Here is a 15,846-nt window from a genome sequence, read left to right as displayed (position 1 = left end):
AATTCTTATTTTTGTTTGAGGGGCTTATTGTTGTTCAGTTCATTTTTTTTTTTTTTACTTTTATTTGGATATTCTTAAATGTAGCCTACTCACATAGGCCTACAGTAGGTTACTACTATGGAGGACACACCAAGATAAGTCTTATTTTCATTCAAGAGTGAATGTGGGTTGAGAAAGTGAAAGGAAATAAATACACAGTTATAGATGTGACTGAAATGATCACTTGGTTATTTATGTTGGAAATAATATTATGCAGGACATTATAGGCTACGTTTCACCACTACTGGGACAGAGAATCAAATAAACATATTATTGCATTGTTGGTTGTGCGTCCACGGAAGAGGGCGCTATGAACTACTGCAATAGAGGCAATTGAATGGTGTGCGGCTGGCATCCGATTCCAGACCATTGTATAGAGACTGCTCACAAAAAAAGTGCCCCAAGTCATGTGAATTACATACAAGTCTTGCCTTGAAATTAAATGTGTAAAATAGTATAAATTATATAAAATATATATTATTAATAGGTGGGGAGAGGGAGACGAAAAACGGAGTAACGGGTTGGTGTAGTAGGTAATGATGAGACTGTAGGCACAGACAGTCGATTTAATTGACTGCTGTAATTAAGTGAAGTAATTTGAACGTGGTAATGATGATCTGCAGTGATCGTCTAGATTAAATTAATTTAAATTCTATCGAGTTAGTGCCTGTGTGACGCGGGCTTGTCAACATCAAGCCCCGCATTAATAATAATAATACATTTAAAAAAAAAACTATGCAATTCAAGGAATACCAAAACGCTCGCCCCAAAACACATTCACCCCGGGGCAAATCCGGCGGTATTCACCTGGTATTCCTAAACGTAACCTCAGTAAACTATGCCTAAACGGTTAACCTAACCTTATTCCTAAACGTAGCCTCGGTAAAACGGTGCCAAACCCTAACCTTATTCCCAAACTTAACCTCAGTAAAACTATGCCTAACCCTAAATCTAACCTTATCCTCAGTAAAATAAATACAAGAACCACTGGTCCGCGAAGAAAATGGGGGTGAGCGTGTTTTGGGGCGAGTCTTCCGGTTACCAATTCAAGTTTTGGGAGCTATCGTCCGCCCCCCTATAATCCGGTTGGCTCAAAGACCGGCCGCAGGCGGATCTGTAAGTGGTTTGTAGAGCTGCCAATCAGCGCAGACATCCTCTCCTCAGGCGTGCTGTGGCTGTGAGACAGTTGCTGTGTGTGTGGAGAGATTTGACGGAGGGAGACTCAACAACGCTTGCAATCGGGCTGATCGCTCGGCTCGCACACAACACGCATGTAATGTTTCGGTGAAATCTGGACGTACACGTTGGGAGAAAATAACGCGTATGATTATTTTTTTTGCATGTCAGGAGTGGAGGAACTAGTCGCCGGTAAACGGCCTTCTTCTGTCGTTTTTGATCGCTTGTTTTCCCCCTAATGTCACTCTAATTAATCGGAGGCATGTGGGATCGTACCAGGATTAGGAATTGCCTCCCAAGAGTATGCCTGCTGTTGACGTTATGGACGGAGGTAAGAAGAGCTGGGCGACTGTTTTGCACAATTATGTTGTCAAATAATTAGGGATGCACCTTAAAAACGGGCAATGTCAAAAGTTGGTGGGCGTGGACGTCCAATATTGCGTATATTCGCATCATATTAATCGATAATTGGCCGTCAGTTTACATGTGATCATGTTACCATGACAAGATTGAAGTCTTGCGGAATTAATGTAGGGCTACTCTCCATTTTGTCAAGCTGTGTGCCTTACATGTTTTAGAATTATAGGCCTACACACACGCACAAGTTCTAAGTTGCATTGCATCAATTGCCTGCTGCAACGATTAATTTCCACCACCTCTATCTCAAGCGTTTTAATTGTCTTAAATTTGTTGACTAGGCTACCGCTATATGGGTTTAAAATAAATTCTCAAGATCTAACCCAATATTTTGGAATTAATGATCATATCCGTGTATATCTAATCTAATTTACTGGTGTAGAATGAATCATGCATCAACCTTATAGCCTACTTTACCGATTTTACACACCTAATATTATTTCTATGCTTGTGCAGTCTTCATTTTCTTCCACTTTTCTAAATGCATGGATTAAAGCAAAAATAAAATCTCACGACTGAGCATTTTCATTCCTAATGTGCGATTTGTGAAACAGCATGAAAAGAATCCCCCCACACTAGCCTATTTTCTAAACAATTAACACAATATGTAAAATTATGTTTTAGTAATATTGTCCTGATGTTCTACATACTGCCAACCAGGTGAAGAAATCAAGAGATTGAGGCTTTAACCTGTTTTTTAATGGTATATCCGAGACCATTAGGTTTTATGGAAGATGCTTATGAACATATTGCAAGTTTGACCACTTCAAATGCGATAATCTTAATATAATAACCGAAAATAGTAGATCTAACAAGCTCTCATTGAGAGCTTGTAGAATAGGCTATTTTCGGTGCGCAACATGCTTCCATAGAAGACATGCTGGATTGAATACTAAAACGCTCGCCCCAAAACACAGTTGCCCCAGGGCAAATCCGGCGACCTAGGAATGGTCGCCACCTGGTATTCCTAAACGTAACCTCATTTAAACTGTCTAAAACCTAACCTTATTTCCAAACGTAACCTCAGTGAAAACAATGCCAAAACCTAACCTTATAACCAAACTTGACCCTAGTAAAACTATGCCTAATCCTAAACTTATTTCTAACCTTATCCTCAGTTAAACAAATAAAATACAAGAATACAAGAACCGCTGGGGAACCGCTGAGGCGAGCGTGTATTGGGGCGAGACTTCCGTTTACCAGATTATTTCTACGCTTGTGTGCACTGTGCAGTCTTCATTTCTCTCCACCTTTCTAAATGTTTTTTTTACTAGATGTCCCACTCAACCGGCTATTTCGAGCTCCAGCTTATCACGGTAGAGAACGTGAACGGCGAGCTGGCGGACGGGGAATGCTGCGACGCGACCAGGAACTCCCAGCAGGACCTGCGCTGCGGCCGCGACGAATGCGACACTTACTTCAAGATCTGCCTAAAGGAATACCAGACGGAGGTCACCGCCACGGGACACTGCACGTACGGGGTCGGATCTACGGACGTTCTCGGTGGAAATATGTTTTCTTTTAAGAACGCCAACTCAAAAAATCCCAATAAAATCGACGACGCCGGCAAGGTTTTGATTCCGTTCCAGTTCGCGTGGCCGGTGAGTGTGTGTGTGTGCCCTGTTGTTCCAATTAAGCCATTAAGAAGAGTGATTGCATGTTCCATACGGGTCCAGTTGCAAAGCCACACAGCGCTTCCGAATGTTATCTGGCTCCTATTTTAAAGTTGCCTTGATGCATGAGGTTGGCTTTGTTCCAGTCCACAAACCTGCACCTGCCAAGGCCACGATAGGCTAATTAGATTGGTGGTGTGTGGGTGAGGGGTGTTTGAGTGGGATACAGGATAGGTGGGGCAGTCTGGGCACTAGGGACATCTGGGCACCTCGATGTAAAATTGGCTATTTTGTCCACAATGTTGAAAAATAAAATATTTGAAAAATGGTCTTAAGTGAATGTAAAGCATACATGATGTCTACATCCACGGTACATCATTATCAGACTTAGGTTTATCCTTCAACTTCTTGTTTATGCCCCAAAATGACCGTATACAGAAGAGAAAGAAAATTAATATTAGACCTTAATTGTCGATTGTTTAAGCATGTTTTAATCATGTATACTTTACTTAACTCTAAAATATTTTCCAAATATTTTTTTTTTTTTACATTTTGGAAAAAAAATGCCAATTTAACACTGAGGTGCCCACTCTTCCTTGGTGCCCACCTTTCCTGTTACCTATGTGTGTGGGTGGGGGGTGTTTGAGTAGAAAGGGACGTCTCTGTTATGGATTGTGTTGTGTGTAAAAGGGGAATGGGTATTTTTGGCCTGTTAATAATCCTCTGTAACAACAATAAATGAGTCTCGTTTTCTTGTGAGCCTTCGAAGCAGTCTGAAAGACGCGGTGTTAATAAGACAGAATGATTGGTGCCTCCAGGCAGTGTGTTTTATCGTATAGTTGGTTGGCTCTTGGCTGGTTTTGACACCTCACTTCTTCTCACACAGCAGCACAGCCTCTGTCAGGGTGCCAGGTGGCCCCTACGGCACAATTAAGCATCTCACCGCGGATGAGTGATGGATGGCTGTTGTAGCCTACTGTTAAGAAGTCTATGTGCAAGATGGATAGACCGCCATGTTGGGCTACGAGTTGACTATTTTTATGTTTTCAGATGCCCTATGACACTAGAACGTTAGAATTTTGTATGACGGGCGGTGGGGTAGGCTAAAGAAATTAGGTGAAGTGCATGCTGCAGGTCCTGCAGAACAGAAAGTAGGCTGAGCTACTACTAGTCCCTTTTCTGAAAGCAAAAGTGAAAAATATTTTTGTCAGATAGTAGGCTACTTAATGGCCCAGGCTATTAAAAGTGCAAGATGGTGCTCTTAACCCAGTTTTTGCACTGAACATTTCTGTGATCTTGTAAGGCTGTCACTAATGGACTAATGGTGTCTATTTCTAAAACTGGATGTCAGTTAATGTATTATTATAATGATTATTTGGCAGTTACTAGAGTACTGAGGATGACCAGATCTGTCTGCCTTTTTTAATCGAATAAAACTCGGAGCAATTTTTTAAAAGTAATTTCACTTATTCTTATTGATGCTTTGATGGCCGACAATAATGATAACACATGAAAAGCTTTATCAGCTCCAGTGCAATTCATAATGAAAATGACACTTTTGGCTGTGCGTCACTGTACGAATTGTGAACTTGAAACAAGCAGTCCAGTATAGGTCTGTTGGTCTTAGCGGTACGCTCATACCTATGTGTCTGAAATCATACCCTAAAAGCAATCATAAACACCTTTTAGCCTTTTATCGTGTTTTCTTTTTTGGTACTACACACGGTAGGGGTTGTCTCTTGTGTTTGGTGCTCATCCACACAAGCCACATTTGTGTCACGTTTTATCACGTCCAATGACCAACTTAGATGATATGAACTCGGGATAAACTCCTTGTCCTTTAATTTTATTTTGACATATTGACTATAGCACCTCCAGACAGAGGTGGAGAGACCTATTCTGGTCTGCTGTCATCCTGCTAAGTGGCTCGTGGCTGATAACGGTGCACTATGCTCCAGTGCCAGATGTCACAACAAGCCTACAGGGCTACTGGCTGTGGCATTGTTGCTCCTCACTGAAGAAACAAAGATGCAGTGTAGTTGACTGTCTTCTGCTGGCCAGCTGCCCGGTCCGAGCCCTGTGGAAGCCAGCATGGACTGGACTCTGCTGTCTGTCACGACTCTATATTGTAGTCATAGGAATGCTGTCTTTGCTCGTGCAGATTCTCTTTTCTGTCATTTTGCTATTTTCTCACTTGGCTAGGCCACTTCCATACCCAGAGGGAGCGGGGACATGGTAGCCCCCCCTCTCATTCCGGTCATTGGCACACTGGCGCGATGCAATCGCAAATGGCTTATTGTATGTGTATGTATTGCTGCCAGGCATACGATACTCGTGCTGTGTGATGCTTATCTGTGCTTAAGAAACGCTTCCTTAATAATGCTCCTAGAGGCATTTCCAGCTCTGGCTTGTTTTGTCAGCCAGATGAACCACAGTTGGCTTGCTGTTTGCCCTGTACACCCTGCAATTGGTTTTATGGTTTTGAATTTATGGGAGACGCCCTTTAAAGTGCTTTTTATGTTCTATGTAGTATGTACCATAGAGGCCGTCATAAGATTATATCTATTGTATTAGTTGCTTTATGGGTGTTTGGCAGGTATAGAATTGTGTGTAGCCAATTTTTATTTATTTATTGTAATTCACATGAGGAAATTCATACCTCATGATAGCTAGCTAATAGTTGGAAAAAAATATTGGCTACATTTATGTGAGGTATGCTCTTCCATGATAATTAATCTGATTCTGTTTCATTGATTTAACATACCGTAGTAGAAATGGGGGTGGGGGTATCTTCGAAGCAAACCTAGACTTGACTGGAGAAGCTCGAGTTTGCTCTAGGCTAGAAGTAGAACCCTATTATTGAGTGTATTTCCTTTATAGTTATCTAGATGCAGGTACAAGGGACAGTGTATAGCAATATAAGACTACATGAGCAGTAGCTCATGTTGTGTCCCTTTTCATTCTTAAGGCTAATGTATAGATATTTGTGCTCCAAAAATGGCAGATCTACAAGCTAACAACTCGTCGCATCATTCATAACGTGCTGTGAGCTTGTAGATCGGTGTTTATCGGTGTGCAATACCCAGCCTGCAACTAAGTATAAATCAGACTTTATGGATGGCTTGATTGTGTTTCCATCTTGTTGGCCCATACCGTGTCTGCAGTTCCGGAGAGCGACAGTCTTCCTTCCTTTCGGTGGCTAATGAAATTGCTGGTGGAATCTCTCTGTCACTCTCACGCTCTCTCTTGCTCTCAGTCTCTCTGTCCCAGCTGGATCAACTGGACATCCAATTGAAGTGAGACGTGTATGTAAATCTATCTGCTTTGTGTTGGGACAGAGTGGTCTGGCAAAGGGATGCTTGTATGCCAGACATGCTCACAGAGCGTATGGCGATGCATAATGGTAGGCTGCATATTTGACCCAAAACAAATTTGGTACAGTAAATCCGAAAATAATTTTTGCTCTGTTTATACTGTTTAGAGTAACTGATGATTACTAGATTACTAGTTCTATGAATTTGGTGTATTACCTCGTGTTTTCCTTGCTTACTGTAAATTACTCTGGATTAAAAGCGTATGCTAAATGCCTAAATTGTGATCTGCGCTTGCCAACTCCTTTATAACTGCAGCAGTTCTCTTCTGAACTCGACCATCATCTGTTGAAGTGAAGTCTCGAGTATTTTTGCACAGGATGCCAGCAGAACTGCTCTGGAAAAGTGGATGTTTTGAAGAAATGGCGGTATCGTCGAGATTCGCATTCATTTGAGAATGATGTGGCATTCTGTGCATAATCGCTGTAGTATGGAACATGGCCAAAATAATTTGAATATTGTTGGCTTGATCGCGGTAGCTGTGTGTACATGAATTGGCAGGCAGTGGTTACTATTTCTTCTCGCTGTGCATTGTGCCACTGCTTCACACTGCTGTGTATGAGCCTAACTCTGCTATCCTGTACTAGTGATTCTGTTATTTCTATCATTCTTAACTCCCTTTTTTTCTTCTATGGCAAGGGGTTAAAAAGCAGGGTTAAAAAGCAATGTTTTACACACACACACACACACACACACACACACACACACACACAACACGCACACACGCACACACTCGCACACGCACACACTCTCTCACAACCCAAGGCTAACCAGAACTGCCACGGTTAGACACACCTGATTGGGGAGCTTGCCGGGGCAGTTGCTAGGAGACAGTTTGATAGGCCTCTAGTAAACAATTATGTTCCGTTGTCGTGGTTCCTCCCCCCTCCTTCCTCCCTCACTTTGTGCCCTGGGGGTTTCTGTGCCGAGCCACTCGTGGGGCACAGAGTACGTTTATTTGCCTTTATTATTAGTTTATCATAGTCTACATAAGCTCTTGTTTAGTTACTATTCTTTTAAACATACAGATGGCTTTGAAATGTGCTTGTATGGCAAGTGTACAAATGTTTCCATGAACACAGTGGCATTCATCATTTGGTTTCGAATGTATTATCGGGTACAATTAAAATGTACATGTTTGGTGGAAATCTCCTGTACACCTGATAATGTATGAAGCAATGGTAGCAAGGGTTCTCAAAGTGGGGTCTGGGGACCCCAGGGGTCCTTAAGGGAGTGCCAGGGTGTCCCTAGAAAATGGTAAACGGTTACATTTCACTATTATTTCACTGGCTAGATGAGAGATCATAGGTTACACTCTCTCCACTGTTATCTCCCTACATACAAATCAAACCCAACGACATCAACAAGCTTCACATATGGTGGTTTTAGGGGTCCTTGACATGAAAATGTCTGAGAAACACTCATATATAGTATACACATGACTGGGTTTTAGGCCTAGAAATCAGTAGCCTATGAATGTCTCCCTTGCAATCATGTTTTCTGTAATCTTCTTGTTCTGACGTGTGTCCTTAGACCTTCGGCTCCGTTTCAGAAAGCCAGTCCAGTGTGTCATCGTCTAGGTCAATTAAACCAAGATCACCATTCATTCGGTGGCCGGTGTTTGGGGCAGCTGGTCATCACATGTTTCACAGTCTGTAGTGGATCCCCGCATTCACATTGGGCACTGTCTGTGAGACCCCACTTTTGCATTGCTGCACCGAAACGTCCCACACCTGTCCTCAGGCGATTGAGGGTTGTCCACTCCTTGCGGGGGAGATGCTGGCCAAGAACATCTGTTGGATGTACAATTTAGTAGTGAAGCCTAGATGGTTCCGCTGCCTTCCACTGGTCCCTCCATCTTGCCTTCACCCAGGAAGCCATGAAGGTGTCAACTGGTGTTGTGCGGAGCAGTTCCTGGGCCTGTGTGACAAAGGGGCGCAGGGACTTGAGGCGCGTGCGCTGTGGTGTTTCGTACCGGATAGACAGTGTATCATCGCGGCACGGTGGTGGTCTTACTCTTTGCCTTGACACTGTCCAGGTGTTGTTTAAAGGACAGTGTTCTATCGAGCTTCACACTGAGATATGTCAGGGAGGGCTGGGAGCCTGGGAATTTAGCTGGTTGCTTCCTTGTTGTAGAGGTGGAACGTTGTTGCTATGGTCTTCTCAACACTGAGCGTGAGGCGCCAGTTCTTCAGGTATGAAGATGTTCATGTCCTCAGAGAGGCCCTCTACTACTGCTTCCCAGGATGACTTGCTGAGTAAAAAAAAGCCTGGTTGTCTGCATAGTCTCCGCGGTGGTGGGCAGGTACTTTACCACCACTTAAAGTTTTGTGAATGAGGCCCATCAAAAGGTGCCTGCAAGGAATATTTAAGGCAAAATGTACTCAAGCTTCACATATACTCAGCTGTCCTCACTATTGATTTTGCAATTAGTTGATCTAGGCAAATCAACAGCCAGAACTCCCCAAGGTAATGAGTCATAACAGGCTTGCGCTTTCAAATGTGCTGCGTCTCTGGCTGTGTGTTAATTGGTGCTTGATGTTTGAACTCTCAGGTGGAGGTGGGATGTTAACATGTCTTAAGCCTAGTTCATACAAAGATTTGCAAGCAGAAACCGTTTAAGCCCAATTATACTTTGTCACAGGACAGTGTTGCACATTGAATGAATGTTCTCTACAGCGACTGGTAATTGTGCTTTATTATTATTGTCATGCGGTTACAGGGTGGCCTGCAGTTGTCTGTAGCTGTAAGATAAAGCTCCTTCCACACAATGAGGAAATGGTTGAGGTTTTCATCCTCAGCTTGCTGTGGTTATTTCCGAACCAAAGTGCAATGCTAACTAGGTTTCCATTGACTGTCTCAGAATGATCAGGCATGTGTACGAGTTGCATCTACTTATAGTGCCATGATAGAAGCAAGTGTCGCGTCACATGAAAAAAATAATGAATCTTGATTGTCATGTCGCATAAAAAAAAGAGTGAATCTTGATTGTCACGTCGCATAAAAAAAATAATTAATCTTGATTGTCACGTCGCATAAAAAAAAGAATGAATCTTGATTGTCCTATATTGCCACATAACTGTTTAAATTATAGAACAAAGGGTTAACTCTGTGACAGCATTTCCACTATTTGTTTTTAGGTCTCTAAAAGCCTTCCCTGCAGGTGGACAATCCTGAAGGAAGACATTGGCCTTAGAGCAATATAAAATATCAGTTTATAAATAGTAAGGACCCTATTTAGATGATCTATGGCACAAGGTGACGCATGGTCTGAAACAAGGGGCAAATGAGTATCCATCCACCTCCAATTTTGTTAGTTAAACTGCATGTTTTCTCAGCGCAGATCTCGACACGAGGTGCAAAGGGGTTGTATTTAGTCTGAATTAGTCATGGGTGTGTTTTGGGCATAACATAAATTAGACCAATCATTGTCTTCTCCCATTCCCTTAAGTGTGCATCAGCCATGGCTCAAATATATGTAAATGATAAATTCGGTTGGAGGAGACATGTAATGTAGACAGATACGCATGTAATTAATAATTACATGCTAATTCTCAGTAATGTTCTTTATTTACACACCACCTAAAGCATGACAGATGCCTCTTCCCATGCATCTCTGCATTGGAGCTCCAAAATTGATATTGATGATGACTGTTAAAGCTGTCCGTTGAACAGAGAGGGTTAAAGCAAGCCAATAATGGGTTCACAACATTCTTGCATGACGAGAGGTATATTAAACATATTCTAGAGATGTGGAAATGTTTTCACAGCAGACAACCTGGGCAGTTTTCTGAGTCAAATCATATCTTATGTTAACGCCAAAGTCCAACCAATCTACACGCATACAAGATGCCGCAATGAGAGCTTTTAGCTAAAGGTCTGCTATGGACAGCCAAAAGTTTCTTATTTCACCTCATGTCCCATAGCCGAGGAAGCTCATGGGTGCATTTGGTTACATTTGTAGACTCTCTGAGTAAAATTGACACTGAGGTTTTTACTGTGTACTCAGTACTTGTCACAGCTATGTGAAAATCTTATTTTTGTATATTATAGGCAGCACAGTTGTAATGTGCTGTAATGCAGTTAGGGGTTAAGTGTCTCAATGCTCAGGGACACTTTGACACAGACTGGTGCCAGGAGGCAAACTGGGGACCACCTGATCACCATACTAAGCTACAGCCGCCTTGGCAATCCATCTCTCCTCACTGCTTGTCTCCGTGCAAAGACAGCAGTTAGTTAGTTTTCTTATTTCTTATTCATGGGAATAATGAAAATCAAGTTCTTAAAAAATGGTTTATCTGGTGGTTATCGTTTCATTCTGAGCACACAAACAATTAACATTTTCAGCTCTGCAAATTGGCTGGTGTCAATGGGCACTCGCCCGATGCATGTAGATAATCTGGCACAGATGCACATGTTGTGAACCTGCCTACAGGAACAGTACGTAGGCTACTACTAGGCGTGCATCAGAATAATGCACTCTCTAAATGGGAAGGAAATAACTGTCACTGTGCTGGACTTTAGAACAGCTCAGGGCAGACATGAAATCGCTTTTGGAGGTACGCTCTATAGAGGCCCCTCATGCGATTACAATTTGGAAGCGATTTGATGTTTTGTTCATGATATATAGTTGTGTGTGTGGAATATGTTCCATTCTGTTCAAGGGGGAAAGTTATTTCACCAATGGGATCTTTTTTTTAATTTTTATTATGTTGTGTTTGTTAAAGCTGCATGTGTTTTGTGGCCCATGGCATTCTGTTAATTAATTAATTGTGTGCACTGTGCAGGTGCTGTTACATGACCAGTCAAATTGTCACTAGTACTCTTGAACTTGTTTGTAATAATAATGTAATAATGGGACTTTACTGGAAGTCCCATTATTCATATAGTGAATAAATATTCTGTGACTACTTGAAAAGGTAAGAAAATTGCAAAATCTCTGACAGTGGGTGAGTTTTTTAATGTACACACTCTGGCGGTTAAAGATTTAACAGCCAGGTTACCTGCTGCTTTACATCAGGAGTAAGGCTAACCCATTCATGTTGAAGGACTATTGCTGCACTAGCTAAACTACTTCCCCACTTGCGTGTAAAGCCAGTAATCTACTGGTATTTCTAATTTTGGAAACAAAATGCTTCATAAAAATGTTTTAAGAGATTTGCTGGAAAAACATTTTACTGGTGAGAGATTGTGTGACAGTTAAGTTGTGTGTGTGCATACGGAGTCGAGAGGACACAGGTTATAGTGGGATCAGGGTTTCCACTCGGCATTTTCTTGGCCGGACTACATGGCCAACAAGATTATATTTCTCGTGCCAAATGTTAAATGAATTGGCCATAATGTAATACACATCACCTGCGTGTTTACAGATACATCCATGATCACTACACCTGTTAATGTAACTCGGCACATCTTTCCACCACTTTAACACAGCTGCACCGCACTGTTACTGCGTTTATCTATAGTTTCCTAAAGCATCATTAACACAGCTGCACCGCACTATTACTGCGTTTATCTCTAGTTTCCTAAAGCATCATTAACACAGCTGCACCGCACTGTTACTGCGTTTATCTATAGTTTCCTAAAGCATCATTTATCTGCTCCATCATGCAGAGGTGTTACTTGCCAAAAAGAACAGAAAGTAGAAAGTGCTAGTCAGGACGGAAGGTGACAAGCTATCGATAGAGCTACAAGCTTTGTGTGGTGTAATATTACAGAGAATAAATAAACCAACCAAACCATGCATCTCGTTCAACTAAAGGCTGAACGAGATGCATGAACAGTTGATTATGTAGTTGCGTAGGCTAACCATAAAAGTACCATAAGGGGTGTCTAAAGCACATAAGACTAGGCGTTTGGGGATGATAAAATAAGTATTCGGGATGAGAAGAAACGATTAATGGCTTGCAGAGCAGGTAAGTTAATTCTCTGCTCAGGTCACAGCTCTCTCTCTGTTGCCCACCCCTGATGCACGCAATGTACTGAGGAGTTAAACTACTTGTATAACTCTGATCGTAGTTGGATTAAAAAAAAAATAATATTACTCTCATTTTGTTCTTCTTTTCTTTCTTTTTTTAAACCTGCAGTTCTATTTGAATATTCTCAGATTATGATGGACACGTGATCCAAATATTTTAACTTGTTTTATGTTCTTATATTTAATCCTTAAGAAATATCTAGTATAAATGCTCTATTTGAATCCATATTAATATTTTTACTGTGGTCTGCTCACATTATTATCATTGTAGTTGTTTGGTAGGTTAGCATATACATATGACTCACTATCTCCTGTCTTCTATCAAAAGACTCCTGTTGGTTCATGATTTGGTTGTGATGGCTTTGTCCGCAATAAAAAATGTTTCTCTAGTTGGGCATAATGAGTCACTTGCAATGGCATTTATGTCGTTTGTTTGTTTGTGCGTGTGCATGGTAAGGTGTTTGTTTTGCATATCAGATTGCAAACTCGGCTCATGCTGGTTAATTGGCTCCTGGAGGGGAGGAGTTTGTTGTATTGCAAATGCATGCTTAATGACCCTGTTGGCATAGCAGCAGCATGCTCAATGGGCCATGTGTGTGTACACACAGTTGGAGTGCATACCAGCCAAGTGCCTTGCGTTCAGCGCGACATCTCTTTGGCACAGGGCCCCCAGTAAGCTACTGTGTCCAGAGCCACACCTCCACAACACAGCACAGTCAAGTTATTGCACTGTCCTCTTGTCTCCAACTGCTCTCAGAACCCATTTCCTCACACCATGCCAGGAGGTGAATTAATTTTCTCTTGTAATGTTTTATGGGCCCTAAGTGTATGCGAAGATGCTTTCCACCAGGTGGAAATGTGTCTGTCTTGTGTCTTATTGTCTCACTGTAGCACAGCATTAAACCAGCTACTCTATAGTGGCTGTTGAAAATCGAGCCCCAACAAGAGCAGCTTGTTAACAAGAGGGGTCACTAGCATAGTGGTTGGAGGTGGGGATAAGTCTCAGGAGAGTGTCCGATAACGGCACACCGCTGTCCGGTGACATCTGACACAGGCCATGGAGGTTCTATTGCTGGAGTAATTCCTTGTGTGTGTTGGACCTAACTCAAGGTAGAAGAGTGGCCATGTGATATCTAGACACGGTATCTTGTTGTCAAGTAATACCATTCTGACAAATGACAAAATGACTTATTGTTGTTATTTTGTTGGGAGTATATCAAGTACACATGTATTTACACTAGCGTATTACGGCTGTTCAGGTAACTGTTAAGAAATAGTAACCGCTAATACTAACAGTTAAACGGTTAATTCTTTATTTTATTTTTTGGTGCAATGGTCCCCAAAAAGGCCTAGTAGAGGCAACCGCCACGTAAGCTGCAAATTCTTCATGATTGCTGTCCATGGTGCTGCTTTAAGGGCCATTCACACTGAGTACTATAACTATCACTATAAAAATAGTTTTAAAAAAAAATCTAATTCAAGTGGATGGCAGAGTTCACACCAACTATAAAAAAAAATACAATGGTGAATGATATAGTTATAGTTATAGTGCTCGGTGTGAATGGCCCTTTATTCAAGTTAAACACAGGGAAACCTTGCAGACTTCCAGTTGAGAAGCTAAAACAGCTCAGACAACTGTGGGGTTTTCATGTAAAAAAATATATTTTCATTGAATAACATCGTATTTTCCAATAGAATTATGATCTGGATCAATATTTAAGCTTTGCATCGATCAAGAATTGTGCAGTTTGATGACTGAGGCAATTATAGTAGTAGTATGCACAATGACACACAGCACTGCAGATCTACATTAGTAGTTTAGGAAAGATTTTTTCCTATCGGCCAGAGTGTGGATGGTCTCCATACTTTACTCACTAAAGATTACATTTACCTGCATTTGGTTATACTGGGTTCCTTTTGCAGTTTCACGACTGCAAATGCAGTCAAAGTGGCTATGGATGTGACCGAGTAGGGTTTTTACGGTTTACGCTGCATATTTCGCACTTCACTGTTCTTTTATCTAGCTTGTTAAAATTATCCCACATCATCACATACTCACAAGATGCCAGCAGCAGCAACTTGAGCAAAACGAAACTCCTGTAAGTGCTAATACGACCAGAAGGCGTGCACTCACACAGAAGTACAGATCAGATGTTTGGAAAACGGCAGCCACTGTATTTTATTTCTTTATTTTGAACATTTGAATTGGCTATTTTGGAAAACAGTAAAGAGCTTTGATTAGGCTATTAAAAGTATAATAGACCGCCGAAGTCTGACGTCATTTACACATCCTTTGTTTGTCTACCTGGTTCGCAGTTTTCCACCCCCGTTCTGAATCCCATAGACGTATTTAATATCGCGTCAAATAAGAACTGTGTTCCAAAAATAAACAAATGACCCCGGCGTGTTGACTCTTATGGATATGAAGCATCAACTGACGGTGAGAAAACGCTAATGTTACTTCCGCCGAATTAGTTACATTTTCGCCAGAAACAGACTGTATCAAATATAAGTGACTGACTATCATAAACGATACAGAACCCCCTCCCTGACAATAACGCCGACACGCTGTGTTTATTTTTGGACCACAATTCTTATATGAGACGATTCTAAGATGACCCAATGTTATTCTCCATAGAGAAATTACTTCCGCAAACCTGGGGATGAACGAGTCACGTCAGGACTTCGGTGCTCTATAGCATTCTATTTTTAAATTCAATTAGAGCACTAAGCAAAAATGTAATTGAAAATCTATTTATTGTCACATGATCTCTACTAGCGGCTGTTAATTTGGGACCCTGATTGAGTCACAGACATTCATCCATTCTAAAGAGTACAGTGTAAACTAAAATGCACCTCGCAGGTCCATGCATCACCTCTCTACTGCTGTAGTTACTCTTTTTGGCTATGGATGTTGTTTAGATCACTGTATCCAACTTTGAAACTCTGGGGACAGTTTGATCCAAATTAAATATACATATTTGCAGGAATATTTCAGTCAAGGTGACCAACAACTGTTAAAGTTTAAAGTGCTGCAGAAAATCCTGGTTAAATGGAGGAGCGCATACTGGACTTATTTAAGGGAGCCCTGACCTGCTGTCTGCTGCTGCTGCAGTGTGGGGTGGTAGACATCCGTATCTAACATCAAAAGACGTTTGTTCACCAAGTGAAGAGGAGACCTCTTGGGTCTACTATTTCGTTCACCATGTGAAGAGAGCTCTCTGCAATATAATACAGATGGCACTCAATTGAT

General features: G+C 41.6%; 1 protein-coding gene across 2 annotated transcripts in view; it reads left to right on the top strand.

Annotated features, from left to right (window-relative positions):
• The first annotated feature begins 1,253 nt into the window (after window positions 1-1,253).
• The window catches only part of jag2b (jagged canonical Notch ligand 2b), a 55,364-nt gene continuing 40,771 nt past the window's right edge, over window positions 1,254-15,846 (top strand). For both annotated transcript variants that reach the window (XM_080453738.1, XM_080453737.1), the window contains exons 1-2: window positions 1,254-1,546; window positions 2,907-3,233. In XM_080453738.1, coding sequence (XP_080309864.1) covers window positions 1,478-1,546; window positions 2,907-3,233 — 396 coding nt within the window. In that variant the 5' untranslated portion in view covers window positions 1,254-1,477. The remainder of the gene's footprint in view (window positions 1,547-2,906; window positions 3,234-15,846) is intronic.

Source organism: Gymnoscopelus braueri, assembly GCF_963280865.1.
Source record: "Gymnoscopelus braueri genome assembly, chromosome: 16".
Taxonomy (NCBI): Eukaryota; Metazoa; Chordata; class Actinopteri; order Myctophiformes; family Myctophidae; genus Gymnoscopelus; species Gymnoscopelus braueri.
The sequence above is the reverse complement of the archived record's forward strand: the minus strand, read 5'-3'. Positions and strand labels throughout refer to the sequence as shown.